Source organism: Myotis yumanensis, unplaced genomic scaffold (assembly GCF_028538775.1).
Source record: "Myotis yumanensis isolate MYYU_CA2020_CCGP unplaced genomic scaffold, mMyoYum1.0.hap1 SCAF_20, whole genome shotgun sequence".
NCBI lineage: Eukaryota > Metazoa > Chordata > Mammalia > Chiroptera > Vespertilionidae > Myotis > Myotis yumanensis.
The window spans coordinates 7,826,987-7,847,611 of record NW_027223771.1 but is presented as its reverse complement, the minus strand read 5'-3'; the positions used below and the strand labels follow the sequence as shown (position 1 = coordinate 7,847,611).

The 20,625-nt window shown below is 53.3% G+C and overlaps 1 protein-coding gene across 2 annotated transcripts; it reads left to right on the top strand.

Annotated features, from left to right (window-relative positions):
- The first annotated feature begins 9,790 nt into the window (after positions 1 to 9,790).
- Positions 9,791 to 14,989, top strand: LYSMD4 (LysM domain containing 4). 2 transcript variants are annotated; one of them, XM_070400542.1, is made up of 3 exons: positions 9,791 to 9,830; positions 10,852 to 11,132; positions 13,255 to 14,989. In XM_070400542.1, the coding sequence occupies exons 2-3, from the start codon at positions 10,860 to 10,862 to the stop codon at positions 13,843 to 13,845; spliced, it is 864 nt and encodes a 287-aa protein (XP_070256643.1). In that variant the 5' UTR covers positions 9,791 to 9,830; positions 10,852 to 10,859; the 3' UTR covers positions 13,846 to 14,989. The 2 variants fall into 2 exon arrangements, with proteins under 2 accessions (XP_070256643.1, XP_070256644.1); XM_070400543.1 differs by lacking the exons at positions 9,791 to 9,830; positions 10,852 to 11,132 and adding an exon at positions 11,169 to 11,650.
- Positions 14,990 to 20,625: the final 5,636 nt, after the last annotated feature.

Genomic DNA, 20,625 nt, shown 5'->3' with positions numbered 1-20,625 from the left:
GTCTGTGCAGCAAGAGACAGAAGCCAGTGCTCGAGGCTGAGAGAGGGAGGCGGTGAGCCTTCCTCCCGGGGAAGTCGCGGGGCTTGTCTGCAGGGAGCTGGGGGCTGCCGGCCAGCTGTGGGCAGTGTCAGGGGGCGCTGGTCCATGCGCTTCTGGCCGTGTCTCCCCCAGTGAGCAAGTGCTAACCAACCATCCCATCCTGGGCCTCCTCCCTGTGTGGTTGCAAACCCTGGATGGGGCCCGGCCGGTGTGGCTCAGTGTTTGAGCGTCAACCTATGAGCCAGGAGGTTGCGGTTCGATTCCCGGTCAGGGCACATGTCCAGATTGCAGGCTCGATCCCCAGTGTGGGCATGCAGGAGGCAGCCGATCCATGGTTCTCTCTCATTGTTGATGTTTCTTTTTAATATGTATTTTATTGACTTCAGAGGTGAAGAAGGAGAGAGAGGGAGAGAGACATCAATGATGAGTGAGAACCATCAATGGGCTGCCTCCTGCACGCCCTCTACTGGGGATCAGGTCTGCAGCCCGGGCATGTGCCCTGACCGGGAATTGAACCGTGACCTCCTGGTTCATAGGTCCACACTCAACCACTCAGCCACACCGGCCAGGCTGTACTTTATATCATGACTACTCTTAAATGACCATTTTACAGTGTGAGTCCGTAAACATTTGCTGCTGTTGTTGTCCTCTCCCGAGGATATTTTTCCATTGATTTATTTTTTAGAGAGAGTGGAAGGGAGAGGGAGAGACACATCGATGGGTTGCCTCCCGCACGCACCCCAACCAGGGCCCAGGATTGAGCCTCCAACCAAGGTACGTGCCCTTGACCAGAATCGAACCCAGGACCCTTCAGTCTGCGGGCCGATGCTCTACTCACTGAGCCAAACCAGCCAGGGGAGTAAGCATTTGTTGAGTCGCGTGGTGGATGCAGGGTGGAAGGAAGGATAAATGAGGCACAGTCCCCGTCCTCAGAGAATCATAACAATATGTGACCATGCCCTTCTCTTGGCTCACAGTGGCTCTGCCCAAATGTGGAAAAATATTTAAGTCAGCTCAAAACTAATAGGGCTGTTGGCTCCGGAGTCAGGATAAACACACTTCTGCCTGGGGGGGAATAGGATCTGCTGGCTTTGCGATGGCTGAGACTCAGCAAAGCCAAGTTCTCAACGTTTGAGTACCACCCCCCTAGCAGCCTCCAGTGAATCCTGGGCCTCCCACAGTGATCGCCAATGTCACATCATAATGACATCATCTGTGCTTTCCAAGCGGGTCCGTGGGTCGGACCTCATTGAACGGTCCTGCATTCAGGCCGAGCTGCCTGGCCAGGCGGATGGACGTGTGTCCGTCTGCACACAGCCGTTCGCAGATATGAGCTAGATTCTCACACAGCTGTTTGGGGACGTCAAAAGGCAAATCTAGGAGGAGCAAATATTTGTAAACGAACAGGAAATCTTGACACAAAATCAAGTAAATAGGAAAAAGAGCCAGCAAGGCAACTCAGCATTGACAAAGTCATTGAGATGAAAACAAAACACTGGATAGCGCAGCCGGCGTGGCTCAGTGGTTGAGCATCAACCCACACGTGAACCAGAAGGCCACGGTTCGATGCCCGGTCAGGGCACATGCCTAGGTTTCGAGCTCGATCCCCAGTAGGAGGCAGCCAATCCATGTTTCTCGCATTTTTTTTTCCTGCTGGGGTCAAGGGCCAGGGTTGATCTACCAAACCATGGACTGAGGCCCTGTGTGCATCTGGGCCCTGGACATGGTTCCTCTCCTCCAGCAGCTGAGATACGGTAGTGGCTCCCTCCGATGTCTGCCGCCTGCTGGCAGCAATGTGGTTGTGGTTCCATCCTCCGGTGAGTACCTCCTTTGGGGACCAGGTGGGATTACAGGAAAGCAGATGTCTCAGGTATGTCTGGAACAAAACAGGGAGAGATGTCAGCTGGACCCCCGCGCAAATGGGCCTGGGCCATCCCCCTGGGAATTTCCTGGGAGGCTCCCTTCACCCAGCCGGCCTCCTCAACCCCTCCTAGAGACCCCCGAATCTTTATGACATTCCCAACCCCTCATTCTGGTGCTGGAAAGCTGGTGTCCCAGAGAGAGAAAACTCTGGTGTCTTGTCTTATAAGGACACTAATCCTCTTGGATCAGGGCCCCACCCCTACGACCTCATTTAACCTTCTTTACCTCCTTACAGGCCCTGTCTCCAAATACAGTAACATTGTGGCTTAGCACTGCAACATGTTGACCAGGGGGGCTCAATTCAGTCCCTAGCTGGCTGCCTGGGTGCTTTGTTGGCAGAACAAAGGGGAGGTGACTGCCCCAGGACGGCCTGTGTTCCAATGTGTGGGCTCTCTGAGAGGGAGCCAGTGGAGGGGGCTTGGGTCACCATCCGAGAGGACTGTGTTCAGAGGGGACCACAGCCAGGGTCCAGCCGTGATCAGCCACAATCCCAGAAGCTGCAGAAGGCGCTGCGGCCACAGTGGAGGGAAGCATGTCACCCGTGTCAGCCTTCCAGGTGAGAGCCCCCAGCACATGACAGGGTGGGTTGGGGGCGGGTCTGTCTTCAAACAACCTATGAAAGGGCTGGAGGGATGCCTGTACCCCATAGTAGCTGGCAGGTCAGAACATCCGTGCTCCCCTTTCCTGTCCACCCTGCCCAGGAGAAGGAAGGAGGCCAAGGTGGGGAAAACCCAAAGAGGCTTATCAGAGACCCCTCCTCCAAGCAGGTTTCCTCCTTAAGCCAAAGAAGGAGCAGTGGTCAAAAATTTAAATAATGTCAGAGTTTGATCCGACCGGCGTGGCTCAGTGGTTGAGATTGACCTTTGAACCAGGAGGTCACGGTTTGATTCTCGGTCAGGGCACATGCCTGGGTTGCGGGCTGGATCCCCAATAGGGGGCGTGCAGGAGGCAGCCCAGCCATGATTCTCTCTCATCATGGATGTTTCCATCTCTCTTTCCCTTCCTTCTGCTCTGAAACTGATATATAGAATATACATAAGTATATTTTTTGTATAATGTATATGACATATGTGTATATATCAATTTTTAAAATAAGCTCAGAATTTAGATCCTTTAATGGAACTACTTATTGCTGAATAGAGATCATAGATTGCAACTGAAATTGACCTGAGAAAGTGACCAGGGAATTGCTTTTCTTACCCAGGAGGGAACAGGGACTTCATGGGCCACAGCTGTCATCCACAGACAGGGGAGACCCGGCCCCACAGAGTGGACTTACAGGAAAAGCAAGCGGACCAATAAGATGGTTCCGGAGCCTCCACACCCCGGGATTCTGTGTGCTCGAAATCGCAGGTACACAGTCTTCTTGTCTTCCAATATAGAGCTACGTATGTTCATGTCTACCGAGCACCTGAGGCAGAGCCTGGTACACAGTTGGTCCAAGAGATGGTAGCTGGTATTATTCTCGCTCAGGACAATAATAGTAGCTGGACCAATAGCATGAAAAAGCATCTTAGTTGAGGGTTGGCCCATGAACCAGAAGGTCACTGTTAGATTCCTGGTCAGGGAACCTGCCCATGTTGTGGCTGGATCCCCAGTGTGGGCCGTGCAGGAGGCAGCCAATCAGTGGTTCTCTTTCATCATTGATGTTTCTAGCTCTCTCTCCCTCTCCCTTCCTCTCTCTAAAATCAATAAAAATAGCTTGGCCAGCGTGGCTCAGTGGTTGAGCATTGACCTATGCACCAGGAAGTCACAGTTCGATTCCCGGTCAGTGCACATGCCCGGGTTGCAGGCTCGATCCCCAGTGGGGGACGTGCAGGAGGCAGCCAATCAGTGATTCTCTCTCATCACTGAAGTATCTATCTCTCTCTCCCTCTCTGAAATCAACAAGAATATTTTTTTAAACATTGAGGGGATATGCTTGACAGCGGACACAAGCATCGTATCCATGATTAAAAAGTAATAACAATAAAATCAATAAAAATATATATATTTTAAAAGCGCCTTAGCAGTGTGCAACTCCCAGCTTGCTTTGCGTCTTGCTCCACCAAAGTTGACCCTCACGTTGAGGTCGGCTTCCAGTCCTATGGGGCTCTGAGGACCTACATCCCCAACTGCAAGGAAATCTGGCCTCTCCCCGGCCTCATGCGACGTTTGAATTTAATTGGAAATCTTAAACCTCTCCTTTCTCGTTTGCTCTCCACGTCGAGCTCTGAAAACACACGATGGGCTGTATATGGTTTCTCCCCAGACACAGGCTGCATATGAATCCCTCTATTCCAGAAAGCTCAGCAGCTGGGCAGCCCTGCAGCCCCTGGGATCCCTAATGGGGTTGGACTAATACCAAGGCCTGGTTAGCACAGTACGTCATCCGCTCATGAATATCACTGACTGAGCTTTGTTTCAGGAAACCCTAAACCCTCACCTTCTCGCGCATTCGGGCTTTCCTCAGCACTCCGGAGCGTGATTCATGGTGACACCGCGCCACCCATTAATCATGCGTGGCTCAAGCTCTGATTCATGATTGATTTGTTCTTGAACAATGGCCCTGGCTAATGTGGTGTTAATGGGCAGCCCTGGTGGTCTCCTCCGACCAGAAACCCATTACTAAGTCTACCCTGACTTACAGCATCCCTCCTGGCGCCCACCATCTGCTCCAGGGGACAACTGCTTTCCCTTTTATTCTTTTTCATTTTTTTAAATTATTGATTTCAGAGGGGAAGGGAAAGGAAGAGAGACAGAAACATCAATGAGGAGAGAGAATCATGGATTGGCTGCCTCCTGCACGCCCCCTACTAGGGATCGAGCCCGAAACCCGGGCATGTGCCCTGACCGGGAATGGAACCGTGACCTCCTGGTTCCTAGGTCCATGCTCAACCACTGAGCCACACTGGCTGGCATAACTGCTTTCTTGAATGGTCGTTACCTCTGCAGTAGAGGTAGTGCGGACAAGTGGAAGCTACTGCCCCAGCCTCCTAGAGAGAAGCAACAGCATACGGTGCATTTGGAAAGTCAGCTTCCCCTCAAGTGGATGTTGTTCCTGTAGCTCAGGAAAGAGATGCCGTCAGGATGCTCTGGGGTTCGGGCTGGGAGAGAAGGTGGCCTGTGCACCGTGACCTTGGGAGGCGGCAGAGGTCCCTGGTTGCACCGTCAGGGAGTGACACTCTCACAGGCCCACAGGGTGGAATAAAGAATTCCTGGCGCGGCGTGGAAAGAAGATGCGTTAGTGAAGAGGAAGGAACAGGGAAGCAGAAGAGGAGGGCGGCAAGGCGACGTGCATCCGCACGAAGAAGCAGGACGCTGGCGAAGGGCACTACACAGGTCAGTGAATATCAAAGGCGTTTGCGCTGGAAGGAAAGCTTGCGTCTCTATAGGATTCGTATGTGGAAGCCCTAACCCCCAATAGGGCTGTTGGAGGTAAATAGGGGGGTCTTCATGGTGAGATGTGTGTGTGTGTATGTGTGTTGTATGCACACACACAAATATACATAAACATATACATACATATATATGCACATGTGCATATGTACATATATACATAATATATATATCTTCTACCTGTGAGGGTACAGGGAGAAGGTAGTCATTGGCAAGCCAGAAAGAGGCCCCCGTCCCTCCCTGCACCGTGATCTTGGGTGATTGACAGTAGGAAAACCATGAGCTTTGGCATTAAAGAGACAGGACTTTAAATCCCAGCTCTGCCCCTCCCCAGCTGTGTGATCTGGAGGGAAAGCCCAAGGCTGGATCCACGGTGACGTCACAGTGCCCCCTGCTGGCCGGGCACCCTCACTGTCTCTGGTCTCGCTGCCTGCAGAAAAATGCAGGTGTAATAATTCAGAGCCTCAAATGACCTCTGCAGTTTTCTAGGTGCAGTTTGTTTGTTTGTTTTTTTAATCTACAATGTCGTGCATTCAACCCCAAATGGTCAGCAGTGATATTAAACATCTTTACACGTGCTTAAAGATTACTGCTAATTTTTATGTCTTTTTTTGGAGAAATGTCTACTCAGATTCTTTGTCCATTTTTAAGTGGGGTGTCTGTTTATTGTTGAGTGGCATGAATTCTTTATATAGTCTGGATGTTAGACGCTTGTCAGAGAAATGATTTTCGAAGATCTTCTTCGACCACGGGCAGGGTTTGTACTTGCGACGAAATCCACTTTCTCTGTTTTTCCTTTGATTACTTGTGCTTTCCATGTCACATCCAAGAAAACCTGCCTCACTCCAAGGCCACGCATTTTCAGGCCCATGTTTGCTTCTAAGGATTTTTTAGAGTTAGCTCTTAGATTTAGTTGTTTATTCATTTTCAGTTAATGTGTTTTTTTAAATATATTTTTATCATTTCAGAGAAGAAGGGAGAGGGAGAGGGAGATAGAAACATCAATGATGAGAGAGAATCATTGCACGCCCCGCACTTGGGATCGAGTCTGCAACTGGGGCATGTGCCCTGACCAGGAATCGAACCTGTGACCTCCTGGTTCATAGGTCAACACTCCACCACTGAGCCACGCCGACCGGGCTTCAGTTAATGACATGCAATAGTGATGCAAATTTATTTTATAATGTGGATATTCAGTTGTCCTGTGGGATTTGTGGAAAAGACTATTTTTATGTCCATTGATTGAATGGTCTTGACACCCTTGTCCAAAACCATTGCCTGTTAATGTGTGGATTTTTCTGGGCTGTCGGTTCTATTCCGTTCCTCTGAATGTCTCTTCTTATGGCCATTTTGATTATTATTGCTTTGTAGGAAGGTGTGATATTGGAAATTTTGAGTCCTCCCATCTTGTCCTTGCTTTTCAAAATTGCTTTGGCTCCTCTGGGTCCTTCGAATTTCTGTATGAATTATAAGATCAGCTTGTCGATATCTGTAATAAAAAGATAGTTGGAATTTTGAGAGGTACTAAACTGAATCTGTAAATCAATTTGGGGAGAATTGCCATCCGAATATTAAATTATTATGAATGTGAGATGTCTTTCCATTTATCGGGGTCCTTTTAAACTCCTTAGATTTCAGTATACAAGTCCACCACTTCTTTTGTTAAATGTCTTCCTAAGTATGTTATTCTCTTTTGCTACTATTGTAAGTATAATTATTTCGGGATTTTATTTTCAGACTGTTCATTGCTATATGTGGAATATTTCTTTTATGGATCGCCCATTCATCAAAGATTTCTTTCCTATATAGAAGTGTGTTTTATGCAACCTTGCTTAACTCATCTGTTAGCTCTAATAGTTTCTTATGGATTTGGCAGGGGATTTTCTGCATATATTATGTCATCTACAAAAGAGATGGTTTTACTTCTCTATTTCCCATCTAAATGATTTTTATTTTATTTTCTTGCCTAACTGCCCCAGTCAGAACTGCCACTACAATGTTGAATAGAAGTGACAAGAGCAGATATCCTTGTCTTGCCCCCAAGTTTAAGGGGAACGCTTTTAGTCTTCGTTAAGTATGATGTTAGCTTGGGGGTTTCCGTTCATGTCATAAAGCAGGTTGAGAAAGTTCCCTTCTACTCCTCGTTTGTTGAATGTGTTTATCATGAAAGGATGTTGGATTTTTATTGATTTTAGAAAGAGAGGAAGGGAAAAGGATAGAGAGAAATATCGATGAGAGAGAAACATCGGTCAGATGACCCTACCAGAGATCAAGCCTGCGATCCAGGCATGTGTCCTGACTCAATATATGCGAGCAGAAATAGTACGTGTCATGTCCAAGAAGTCTCTTGAAAGGGAGGCAGTGTGCTCGCCTTTGTGAATGCCTCTCGCCTGCTGCTTGGAATGAGGACATGATGCCTGGCGCTATGGCAGCCGTCTTGGCACACGAGGGCTGAGGACAACAAACATGGTCTCTGCTAGTTTGGGGTTTTCTGCTGCATTCAGCCTATCACTTTATACCTAGCGGATTGATAAAAATAAGTACCAGTATGGGGTTCTCTGAAAATTGTTGCTGAAATGTGAATTGTTGTGGCCTTTGTTTGAAAGCAACCTGGCAACAGCCTGTAAAATTAAATTTACATCCTCTTCCAGCCAGCGGTCCCAGGCCTGGGAATGCCTCTAACTCAGAGTACTAAGAGGATCCATATGTGAAATTGATTTTCATAATATTTTCTGTAACCGAATATATCTAAAATAGTTCCATGTTAGCATGTAATTCCTATAAAAGTTATAAATGAGGTCTGTCCCCACCTGATCTCAGGGGGCTGGGGAGGAGATGGGGGCTGTGGAGGTGTTGAGTTAGGCCCTGTGAACCAGGCAGAATTCCCTGGCATGCCCAGGAAAGCCAGTGCTGGGGTTAAAGGTCAGCATGGGAGAGCCCAGTTATGTGGCTCAGCGGTTGAGCATCGACCCACCTAGGAACCAAGGGGTTATTGATTCAATTCCTGGTCAGGGCATTTCCCCAGGTTGTGGGCTCCATCCCCAGTAGGGGGCGTGCAGGAGGCAGCCGATCCATGATTCTCTCTCATCATAGATGTTTCTATTCCTCTCTCCCTCTCCCATCCTCTCTGACATCAATTAAAATAAAAAAAAAAAAAAACAGTCCTGTTCAGAAGCTTTCAGTGGCCACTGCCTGGAGATATATCCTGCCTCTTGTACTTACCAGTCCTGACATTTTGGACAAAAAACGCCTTCCACCTTTCTGCTTTGGATTCCACATGGATTCCACCTCCACTGTTGCTGCCTCATGGTCCAAGATGACTGCAGGTGCTCCGGCCATCACACCTTTGGGCCGGAAGCACAGCCGTGGCTGACAGAGGGTCTTTGGAGTGAGACACTTTAGGATTTGGATTTTGGCCCTGCTACTTTGCACCTGTGTCCCCCAGATCACATCACTTAATGTCTGTCCTATTGAACTATTAAATGAGCATCTAAGTGTAGGTTCTGAGGTGAGCACTGGGAGTGGTGAGCAAAACAGACCTAGAGATGATAACCTCTAAGCAAATTAACTGGGAAGTGATGCAAAGGCAAGTGTGGCTGAGAGGAGTGAGCAGAATGGCAGAGAATGCGTTTGTGCCCTCACGCCATCCTGGACCTGTCTGCCAAGATAAAGAATTTGTCTTTCATTCTAAGCAGGATGGAAAGCCATAGAAGGGTTTTTTGAAACCTTCCTGTTTTAATCTTTTCGTTTAATTCGACTGCTAGTGAGGGTTAGTTTTTCTTCACTGTGCACACTTTGGATTCTTTGGTGAACTGTCTGCACCCATCCATCTACTGTGGTCTTAGTGTCTTTCTTATTCATCTGACGAGGTCTCCCTCAAATAAGGATTTTAATCATTTGTGGTATTTGTTGCATTTCTTTTCCTCCAGTTAGTTTTGCTTCTTAATTTCCGTTTTCTTTTTTGGATGGGAGTTTTAAACGTTTGTGATTTCGTGTGTGAGTTCATCCATGACCTTTAAGGTGAAGGAGCCCTCTGCCATCCTGCATTCGATAAATTGAATATTTCTGGTCCGAGTCGTGGTGGTTCAGTGTTGACATTGGTGGACTGTTGTTACCCTCGCGGGCGGCGCGGACCCCTCGCCCATCTGAGCAAAGGTACCTTCTCTGCCTGGGTCTCCGCTGTGGGAGTGAGGCGTTCAGGTGAATCACAGCCAGTGACAGGCAGGAGGGCGGGGCGGGGCTCAGGTCGGAGCTGGGACCCCGCCCCCTAGAAGCTCCGCCCCCGATCCCGGCCCCGCCCCTAGGCCCGAGCCTCGCTCCCTGCACGTCCGGTGCTGACCAATCAGGATGCCAGACTCGTCCTAGTGCCCGCCCCCCGCTGATTTCATTGGCTGCCTCGCCCCTCGAGTCCGCAGATATTCGCAGCCAATGGGCAAGCGCAGCAGTGTCGGCGGCGCGGGCGACGGGCGCGGCGAATCCTGGGAGCTGAGGTATCGGGGTTTGCGGGGTGGCCTTGGCCGGGGTCGGTGGCGCTAAACTTCGCCCGGCTGGGGGACGGGGGGCCGGCCACCCTCCTGCCGCTGGAGGGGCGGCGACCGCGGCCGACGGGGTCTGGCCCGAGGTGGTTGGGGTTGGAGGTCAGAGGTCGTGCCTTGTGTCAAGTTGGGGCCCCGCCTAAGCGCAGAGGCGGGCCGCTCCCCGTTTTGAGTGCCAGCTCCCGTTTGGGGACCCCCCCTCCTTTCACGGAAGAGACATTGCGGGAAACTGAGGCCTGGGGGCGCTGCCGGCCCTGAGTGCGGGTGGAGGGGCGCGGCCCGGGCCGCGCAGGTGACCTCGGGGCGGGGGCGGGGGTCGCGCTGGGGTCCCCACAGGCCCGGATGTCCACCCTTCGGGGCTGTCATTCTGTGCTGGAGAGATTTCACTCCTGGACTCGTTGGGACAACCTGGGGAGGGGCGAGGGGTGTGTTTGTGCACTTGGCTGGACTTGGGGAGCCATGGAGGCCACGGGACTTGGGAGAAACCGGAAGGATGTCAGGGGCTCCCCCCTAACTCGCCCTGCATCGCCTGTGACATCAGCTGTTTCAAAAACCGGGGTGTTTTATTCCCAGTTCTTCTGAGCAAGCGGTCTTGCTGCCGATGCATTGAAATTGTCCACGTGAGCAGGAATGTTTGGGGCCGCGGTTCCGAGTTAAGCTGCCCAGTTTGTCTCCACATTTCTGGTTTTGGGGGGTCACAGGTGTGGATGAAGACTGAGGGGCGAAGAAGAGGAGCCCTTGGGTTTTCTGAACAAAACAAAAAAAATACAATTGGAAAAAAATGGTGTTTTTATTGCTTTCTCTCTGCCCTCTATTTTCGCACAAACACACAGTTCGGTGCTGCTGGTATTTTGGTATTTTTGACCGTTTGCAATGCTTGGGGCAGGGAATACCCTCCAATAAGACGCTCGTCTTCAGCGCAGTGGGAGGGGTGGCTGCGCCTGGCGCGGAGTTAACGCCGGGCTTTGGTTTGCAGCGAAGAACATGAGGCAGAAGGGAGCGCTGAGCAAGGCCTTCCAGGGCCCCGCCGCGGTCCGCGGGCCCCCGACCAGCCAGGTGTACGTGTTCGGCCGAGGCGGCGCGGACTCGGGGGGCTCCTCGGAGGACGAGTCCCCCCAGGTGGCTCTGCGGCCGCGGCGCCAGGAGAAGGCTGCCCAGCGCCCTGCGCCGCCCGGAGCGGGGAGCATCGTGCTGCTGCAGCGGGACCTGGCCCGGGACGACAGCCTCAACCGGCTCGCCCTGCAGTACGGCTGCCAAGTAAGACCCCGGGGGAGGCCTGGCCGCCCCTTTCCGCCGGGGCTGGGGGCCGGGGGCTGGGGAGGCCTCGCTGCTGCCCGCGCTCACAGGTGCAAGCACTTTCCCTCCCATGGGCTCAGCTGCGTCAGGTTAGGAGTCCCAGCTGGTGGGCTGAGCCCTTTTTGCAAAATCCCTCTCCTCTTCCCTGCCCCGCCCCCCCAACAGATTCTGAAACCTTTCCTTTCCTTTGGAGCTCATTGTATTTAAGACCTAATGGGGCCAGAGGCGCCAGGCAGAATTTATGCAAGATTTCTTTGGTGTGCTTGCTTTATTTTTACTTATTTATGTACTTGTTTATCTGTGGCTGCGTCTCTTTTTCCGAGCTTTTCTTGCTGGTGGTCACTTATTCCATTGGTCACGTTGCCCCGTCTCTCTCTCTGGAGCTGCATGAGCGAGCCTCTCCGTGCGCTGTGCCCTGTGTAACCCTGTTTCTCTCTCTAATTGTGTCTTTAGCGCTCAGAGTGATTGACAGTGGCCAAGTAAGTAGGAACGCGTTTCCGGAACGGCTGTCTTTGCTCCTGGGTGGGAACTGGTTGTTGTGCGTGGCTGGCGCTCTGCGACCGATGGCTTTCTGGGGCTTTCTCTAAGGCCGCCCGGCAACTTACTCTCAAAATCTTCCCCTCCTTCACGTAACTCCTTTCTCTAACGAGGCCCCAATGGCGAGCACCTGTGTGGGGTGCGGCGCTGTTTCCCGGGGAAACACACAGGCTGGTCCCGGGTACACGTGGTGGGCGCTGCATTGTGCTGAAATGTGTACATTTGGCTCATAAAAGGCTCTGTGGGCAGCTGTACGGGTCCGTGTGTGAGCGACCCTGCCCTACACACACCTGAGCAGACACCGCGAGTTCCCCCGAGGGCGATGCTCAGCGGACCCAGGAAGCCGGATAATGCCTCCGGCACATGCCCGGTCTCCCCATCGGGAGTAAGAAGATCGCTGTTAGTTAGTTAGGGACACAGACACAGGGTCTCACACACCTTCTGCCTGAATTCAGGACGTGGATGAAACATGCCCCTCAGCCCAGTGTAACCAGGTGATTAAAACCAGCTGAGACGCAGGTAGCGGAGGCCTCGGCGGGAATGCGCTGTCCGCAGGCCTGCGGGCTGTGACCTGCGTTCACACGCGGCCTTGCTCCGCGCAGACCATGGAGCCCGTCCCTGATGCTCACACAGGAGCCGGAGGAAGGGCCTGCCCTGGCCTCACACCCCTCCCTTCTGAGCCCGCGAGGCCTCATTCTGGGAGGTGCTGGCCCTGAACGCTGCTGTTTCTAAAACGCACCGAGTCCCTCCTTTCTCCTGGAGCCCTAGTGCTGGCCTGGGAGGGTCGGCCCCTGGCTCCCCACCTTGGTTTGTGAGTCTCCGCCTGCTTCTGAGCAGCCTAAGAAGTGTGTGTGCCAGCTGGTGCGTGCGAGGGCACAGCTCTGAGAGCACACAGCTGCCCACTGGGTTCTGCTGGGGGCGGGGGCAGCCAGATGGGGGCGCTGTTGCCTCAGAAGTTACAAGAAGAACAGGCCAAGGCGGTCCTTTCGCCACCATGGCTGTGGCTCACCTCACAGCATCTTGTGGCAGCCACACTGCAAATAACAAAGCCTTTTCCAAAACTGATCTCAGGTTGTTGACACTCGGAAATCTATAGGAACTGTTGAGGATTGGCTGTATATTAAAGCCAAAGACCAGCGTTCTTTAGCCTGAAGTTTGTGCTTAGCTGCAGTTTCCCACTGGTTCATTGTATTATTTTTCTTTAAAATATATTCTTATTGATTTCAGAGAGGACGAGGGAGGGAGAGAGAAATAGAAACATCCATGATGAGAGAGAATCATGGATCGGCTGCCTCCGGCACACCCCACACTGGGGATCGAGCCCGCAACCCGGGCCTGTGCCCCGACCGGGCATTGAACTGAGACCTCCTGGTTCATAGGTCGATGCTCAGTCCCTGAGCCGCGCCGACGGGGCGTGTCCATCCTACTCGTAAGCTGGGCGGGCGAGGACCCCCCACATCCCCCCGGAAAGGCTGAGAGCTGCTTTTGGAGGTCAGCTCCCAGGGGCGGGCTGTCTGTCGTGATGCTTGTGTCGTGGCTTCCCCAGGTGGCAGACATCAAGCAAGCCAACAGCTTCATCAGAGAGCAAGACTTGTTTGCTTTGAAATCTGTTAAGATTCCCGTGAGAAACCATGGGATCCTCACCGAGACCCACCGAGAGCTCAGACCCCTCCCGGGCCCGTCCTCAGAGACCAGAGTGACGGTGGAGGAGCCGCCGGCCCCGGACAGCGCCGCCCCGCCCAGCCCGCTGACGGCTTTCTTCCAGGGCATCGACCGCAACATCGAGCGCGCGGCGCAGTCGGAAATCCTCACCAGCGAGAGTCCCCACGCGGGGCCCCGCCAGCCGCGCCTGCCCGCTGCTCCCAAGGCACCGCCGCTCGGCGCCGACTGCGGGATCCGGTGGTGGAACGCCGTCTGCCTCATGCTCCTCATCGGCGTCGTCCTGCCCGTGTTCTATCTGGTCTATTTCAAGATCCGCGCCGCGGGCGACGTTCCTGGTGGCTGGGACACGACCGCTGTCCCCAGGGGCTCGGTGGCGGCGAGTGCGGCTCCAGGGCAGACCCCCAGACCGGTGGCTCCGGTGCCCAGCACCCCCTCTCCGGGCAGCCGGCTCCGGCAGACCTGGGCGGGGAGCTAGCTGCGGTGTCTCAGGAAGCGGCGTCCGGCTCCCGATCCCCACCGGCCGGCAGGACCACACCCAGCGGGCGGCCCACGGACACGCTTCGGAAACCGCCCGAGTTCTCGGCTAACACCCACCTCCAGCCAAGGCCGAGAGCCGCCCCCGGGCCTCCTGCACCCAGGAAGCGGGGGCAGGGACACTGCAGGGACGTGCCCTTGGTTTTGAAGGCATCGGGTGGGTGGCCCTGCGTGGGCCCCCAATGGGCCTTGCTGGGAAGCAGAGGCATGGCCTTGGCAAGGGCCTCGGAGCCTGGCTGCCCGCTGTGGGGGGCGGGGACTCTGGCGAAAGTGCTTCCCGTCCCCTGGCAAAGGCGCCTGTCACCCATCTTCTGAGCGGGACGGGGCACAGGGGGAGCCACCTGCTCTGTCCGCCTGCCGGTTCTCCTTTTGGGCAACGTCACTCCTAAGGTGAAAGCCCTCGAATCCAATGCTGTCACCGGAGGAAGCGGCGCCCTGAGCGTCCTGTCACTGCTGAGTCCCCCGCTGGTGTGTGAGGTTCCCCAGGCCACTCCTGCCGGGCCCTCTTGCTGGCCAGCGTCTGGCGTGGAGAGAGGAGAGCCGGTCCCGGAGGTGCCCGCGCGACGCGTAAGGCCAGGCAGTGGCCGGTCCCGCGTCCCCAGCAGCAGCCCCTGCGCACCCCTGGCGCCAGGTGCAGGGACAGGCGGCCTCCGCTGCTCCCTGACTCCATCCTCAGGGTCCCAGAGCCGCAGGAGGGACAGCGCCCAGTGTTTCCTCTGGGTGATCAGCACCCCCCGTACACGGACAGCAGGGCCCATGTGCTGAAATGCCCACTTACTCGAGGGCGCAGGGGTGCCCCTCCTGCGAAAGCCATAGAGAGGGCCATGCTGGCTGCCTGCGGTGCCTTCTCTGTCCGTTCATTCTACAGTGGTGCCCAGTGCGTGGCTCCAGGGGGCATGGGGTACCCCCTGAGGCCCTGCGGGGGGCGTGGGGTGGGGGACAGCTTGCTTTGTGGGAGCCCATCTTGGTCCCACTGAGGGGTGATGGCGGGTGGCTCAGCCTCAGATCTGTCTCTGGGAGGTGAGCTGGCAGGGGTGCCGAGCTGCGGGCACGTGGATGGCACCTGCCCTGAGGCCGGGACGCCTGAGCAGATCTCTGGGGGTGGGGGGAGGGTGCGGTGGAGGGATGCGGGGGTGGCTTCAGTTCCTCTCCTCAGTCCCGTGGAAACGGGGCTCCGTGCGGACACTTGAAGGATCTTCGTGATGAAGTGTGCGCCTCAAAACCAGTGGTCTCCGGACAGAATGGACTTGGGCGCTTTCGCTGCAGAGCGTGTGGGTCCCAGGGCTGCTGACTGTCCCCAGGGCGGGCTGAGCCGGGACAGTGACTGCCGGGCAGAGAATGAGGAGCTGCCTCCTGTACTCCCCTCAGATGGAATAAAGTCATTTCTTCTGTGAAGGAAATTGATTCCTTTTTTTGTTTTTAACTCGGGGGTTGGTCATTCAGAACTAAAAGATGGACAGCGTTGAAGAAGATGGAGGTGGCCTGTGCAGGGGCTGGGCCCAAGGTCATCCGGCAGGTGAAGGTCACCCACAGCCTCGCTGATGCGTCTGCCTAATGTGCCATAACAGGGTTTTATTAGGCGGACGTCCGAGAACCCACGGAGCTCCTTTGCTAGTGTTTTGCCACGTGTTTGTGTCTGGGGGGGGGGTTCCTGTTGTAAGGAAATGGGAGCTCTGGAGATTTACTCTTCGGTTTCACACACATATTCTCCGCAGTCATGTCCCTCAGCACAGCCGGGAGCTGTGCCTTTAGCCGCCTTAGTCCAGCCCCGCCTCCCGCCTCCCGCCTCCCGCCTCCCTGCCTCTGGGAGCACAGGTCTGATCTTTCTCTGTGCGTTCGGCTTTTTCTTTTTTTCAGCCTGCACATAGACGTGGAAGGATCCGGTATGTCTCTTTCTCTGACTGACTGACTTCACTTAATGTCCTCAAGGTCCATCCGTCTCAATGGTCGGGTTTCCTTTTTTATGGCACCGTAATATTCCAGTGTGTGTGTGTGTGTGTGTGTGTGTGTGTGTGTGTAACTTTATCCATCCATCCATTCATTCATGGCCACTTGGGTTTTCTCCATGTCTTGGCTGTTGTAAAGCTGCTATTGGTGGGGGATTTGGGTGGGAATTGGTCAACCTGAGAACTGACATGCAGGACCGTGGACACAGACGATAAGGTGCTGAAGGCCTGGGGCGGGGGCTGGGGAGCTGGAAGGGGCCAATCGGGGGAGGGGGGACAATTGTAATATTTCCAACAGAAAAGATTTACAAATAAATAAAGCTGCTATGAACATGAGGTGCAGAGAGCTCTTCGACATCCTGTCTTCATGTCCTTCGGATACACTCGCTGGATCAGGCGGTAGTTCTATTTCTATTTCTAATCTTTTTTTTTTTTTGAGGAGCCTCCATACTGTTTCCCGTGGTAGCTGCACCGCCTCACAGTCGCTTTCCCTCCCCCTGGCCAGCTCTGGTGGTCTCTGTCGCTTTGGGGGCAGCCACTCTGACCCGCCTGCGGGACGTCGCGGTGCGGTCGGGCGCTGCCGGACGAGGGATGGGAGGCGCCTTCTCATGTGTTTGCTGCGGGTCAGGTCCTTTGCCCATTTTTAAACTGGATTGTTTTGTTTCTTTTTGTCTGTTGAGTTGTATGAGTTCTTTATGCATTTAGCATTTTAAACCCTTGTTAGATATAAGATGGCACACTCTTTCCCGTCCATGGGTTGTCTTCATTTTGTTGGTTGTTTCCTTGACCGTGTAGCCCAGTGGTTCTCAACCTTCCGGCCCTTTAAATGCAGTTCCTCATGTTGTGACCCAACCATAAAATTATTTTCGTTGCTACTTCATCACTGTCATGTTGCTACTGTGATGAATCGTCATGTAAATATCTGATATGCAGGATGGTCTTAGGCGACCCCTGTGAAAGGGTCGTTCGACCGCCAAAGGGGTCGCGACCCACAGGTTGAGAACCGCTGGTGGAGAGCTCTTGGTTTGATGTTGTCCCACGTGGTGACGTGTGTTGCGCTGGCTCGTCCTTAGATCCAAAAAATCATTGCGGACCCCGATGTCGGGAAGCCAGCTTCCTGCTTTCTTCCATGAGTTGCGTGGTTTTCAGTCTCACATTCAAGGCCTCCATCCGTTCCGAGTTAATATTTGTGAGTAATGGAAGACGCAGTTCTACTTTTATTTATGTGTTTGCAACTGATAAGAGTCATTTTAATATAAACATTGGCCGTAAAAATAATCAGCATAATCTGACATTCTGTCCTTTGCATAGAGGAGAAGAAGGAAGGGAGGGAGGGAGGGAGGAAGGAAGGAAGGAGCTAAATTGCTCCTCACTGGCTTTGAAGTTACAGAAATGGTGCGTTGCCTGCTGCGGGGACAGCCGGCCGCTCTGCTCCTCCCCTTCCCCGCATCTTCTTATGGGTCCCTTGCCGCTCACTGAGGTACATCACCGGATTGGATTGTCAGGATGCCTTAGAGCAGCGGTTCTCAACCTGTGGGTCGAGACCCCTTTGGCGGTCGAACGACCCTTTCACAGGGGTCGCCTAAGCCCATCCTGCCTATCAGATATTTACATGACGATTCATCACAGTAGCAACATGACAGTGATGAAGTAGCAACGAAAATAATGTTATGGTTGGGTCACAGCATGAGGAACTGTATTTAAAGGGCCAGAAGGTTGAGAACCGCTGCCTTAGAGCTTACTTGAGCACAGAGGGCAGGCCTGGAAGCAGGACCTCCACCGGCTGCCAGGACACCCCCACTTTGACTTTTCCCCTGTGACTCTCCAGTTACGCCGAGGCCGCCTTTCCTCCATGGAGCGCGCGTGGCTCCCTGTCAGACCTGACGGGACCCTCTCTGCCTGCGTCATGTCTGGGCTCTGGGTTCTGTTCCGGCGGCTTGTGTCTGTCCACGCCAGTGATGGCGAACCTATGACACGCGTGTCAGAGGTGACACGTGAACTCATATTTTTGGTTGATTTTTCTTTGTTAAATGGCATTTAAATATATAAAATAAATATCAAAAATAGAAGTCTTTGTTTTACTATGGTTGCAAAGATCAAAAAATTTCTATATGTGACACGGCACCCGAGTTAAGTTAGGGTTTTTCAAAATGCTGACACGCCGAGCTCAGAAGGTTCGCCATCACTGGTCCACGGCATCACCATGCTGTTCTGATCACTGTAGCTTCGTGACACACCTTCAGACCAGGGAGTGCGATGGCCCCTGCCTTGTCCTGGTTTGTGAGGATCGCCTTGGCTATTCAGTCTTCTGTGCTTCCATATAAATTAGGATTGTTTTTTCTTTTTTAATATATTTTTATTGATCAGAGAGAAACATCAATGACGAGAGAGTATTAATGAGCGGCTGCCTCCTGCACACCTCCTATTAGGGATCGAGCCCGCAACCTGGGCATGTGCCCTTGACCGGAATCGAACCTGGTACCTTTCGGTCCGTAGGCTGACTTTCTATCCACTGAGCCACACCGGCCAGCGCAGGGTTGTTGTTTTTTTTTACTTCTGGATACAAACAAAAAATGCCATTGGAATCTCAGCAGGACTAGCATGAGTCTGTAGATGACTTCGAGTAATAGGGGAATTTTAACCGTATTAACCCTCCCGGTCCGTGAACACAGGAATAGCTTTCCATGTATTTGTATCTCTGCTTCTGTCGCCAGGATCACGTCATTTCAGCATGAAGATTTTCACCTGTCCCTGGTGAAGTATATCCCTCAGTATTTTATCATTTTCGATGTTATTTTAAAATGGGATTATTTTCTTTCTTTAGATAACTCATAGTGTATGCACACTGATGATTTTTGCATGTTAATTTTGTACCTTGATTTTATTGATCTAAGTATTTTGGGGGAGTCTTTAGGAATATGTATACATACACATATACATAAGATTTGTTTTCTGGCCCTGGCCCATGTTCTCAATGGTTAGAGCGTTGGCCCTCACACTGAAAGGTCACGGGTTTGATTCCTGGTCAAGGTCACCTACCTGGGTTGTGGATTCTCTCAGTTTGCAGGAGGCAACCACTCGATGTGTCCCTCTCACATTGACATTTCTCTCTCTCTCCATCTCTCCCCTCTGCTCTCCCCTCTGCTCCCCCCCCCCCCCCCACTCTCTCTGAAAAGAGAGAAAAAAGGGAAAAAAATACCCTCAGGTGCGGATTAACAATTGCCATCTTCAAATAGAGACCATTTTGCTTCTAATTTTCCAATTCTGATGCCGCTTATCTCTCTCTGGCTGCGCCCTTGGCCGGGGCGGCCGCACTGTGCGCGTGGCCCCTCCGCCGGCACCGGCCCCGAGGAAGTTTCCAGACGCTCGCTGGGGCTTGTGGGCGGCCTTCGCTGTGGGAGGCGCCTTCCTCTCCCTGACGCCGAGGCGCTGGTGTCACGAGCGGATGTGAACTTTGTCAAGTGCTTTTCCTGCTCCTGTGGAGACGACCGTGGGTTTTGTTAAGGAGCATGTATCCCGGTGACGGGTGGGGCTGTTGGGCGGACCGGTCCTGCAGCCCTGGAACCGGTCCACGTGCTGGTGGTGAGTGGTCCGCTCTGAGCTGCCGAGCGCGGTTTGCTATTTCATGGGGAGTTTCTGCATCTGTTCGTCGGGGACTCGGGTCTGTGCTGAGCGTATATCGTCCTTTTCGGGCTCCGGGTCAGGAGCTGCGGGCCTTGTGCGGTGAGTCTGGGCGTGTCCGCTCTTCCGTCCGCTTCTGAGCGTCTGATGCTTCTGAGCGTCTGATACGGGTCGCCTGGGGAACGCCCTGGCCCCGGAGGGCCTGGTGGGCGGGTCCGGCTCCTGACGCGCACTGGGTCTGCTCAGGGTTCCCGAGTCCCGGGACTGACCCATCCGGCCTGGGTTGTCCACTGTGGGTGTTAATCCACGGCAGTGCCTTAGAGCTACGCACGTCCAGGCATCAGTTCTGATATTTTCAGTTTAAGATTTATCGATCTCGGTCATCTTTTTGGTAAAAAACCAGCTTAGCCCTGGCTGGTTTGGCTCAGTGGGTAGAGCGGCGGTTCTGATCAAGGGCACAGGCCTGGGTTGTGGGCTCGATCCCCAATGGGGGCCGTGCAGGAGGCAGCCAGTCAATGACTCTCTCTCATCATTGATGTTTCTTTCTCCCTCTCCCTTCCTTTCTCCCTCCCTCTCCCTTCCTCTCTCTCCCTCTCCCTTCCTCTCTGAAATCAATAAAAATATTTTAAAAATAAAAACCCAGCTTAGTGTCATTGGTCTCCCCTCAGTGTGTGCTGTCACTTCCTTCTGCTGAGCGTGGCTTATTTTCGTTTTAGTTCCTTGAGGTGTAAGCTCGGGTTGTTTGAGCTCTTTGCTGCTTTTCTCCATGTGCATTGATCACTGCACCTTCCCCTGTAAGAACTGCTTTTGCAGCATCCATAGGATTTGTACCCGTTTCCATGGTCACTTGTTTCAAGCTGGTTTTTGACTCCCCTTTGATCTCCTCTTTGGAGACACTGTTGATCTGCACGAGGCAGGGCCACGGGAGTGGGCGCTGCTGCCAGAGGGAGGAGATGCCCGGAGCCTGGGGTCCCGCGGGAGGCGCTCTCGGCGGCCACAGCGGGGACGGTGTGAGGAACAGCCAGGACGGTGCCCTTATAACCCAGAGAATAAGATGGGTTCCCTGCGCCCATAATAACAGCAATTAGACAAGTGGGGAGTGGAGGGGGGTGTGGACGGTTCAATGAATGAATGTCGGGAAGTGCAGGGAAATG

Bases quoted from the DNA above. Each gene is read 5' to 3' on its own strand.
- LYSMD4 (XM_070400542.1), top strand. From the start codon at position 10,860: ATGAGGCAGAAGGGAGCGCTGAGCAAGGCCTTCCAGGGCCCCGCCGCG. The intron at 11,133-13,254 runs GTAAGACCCCGG...TGGCTTCCCCAG, and splicing joins CCCTGCAGTACGGCTGCCAA to GTGGCAGACATCAAGCAAGC.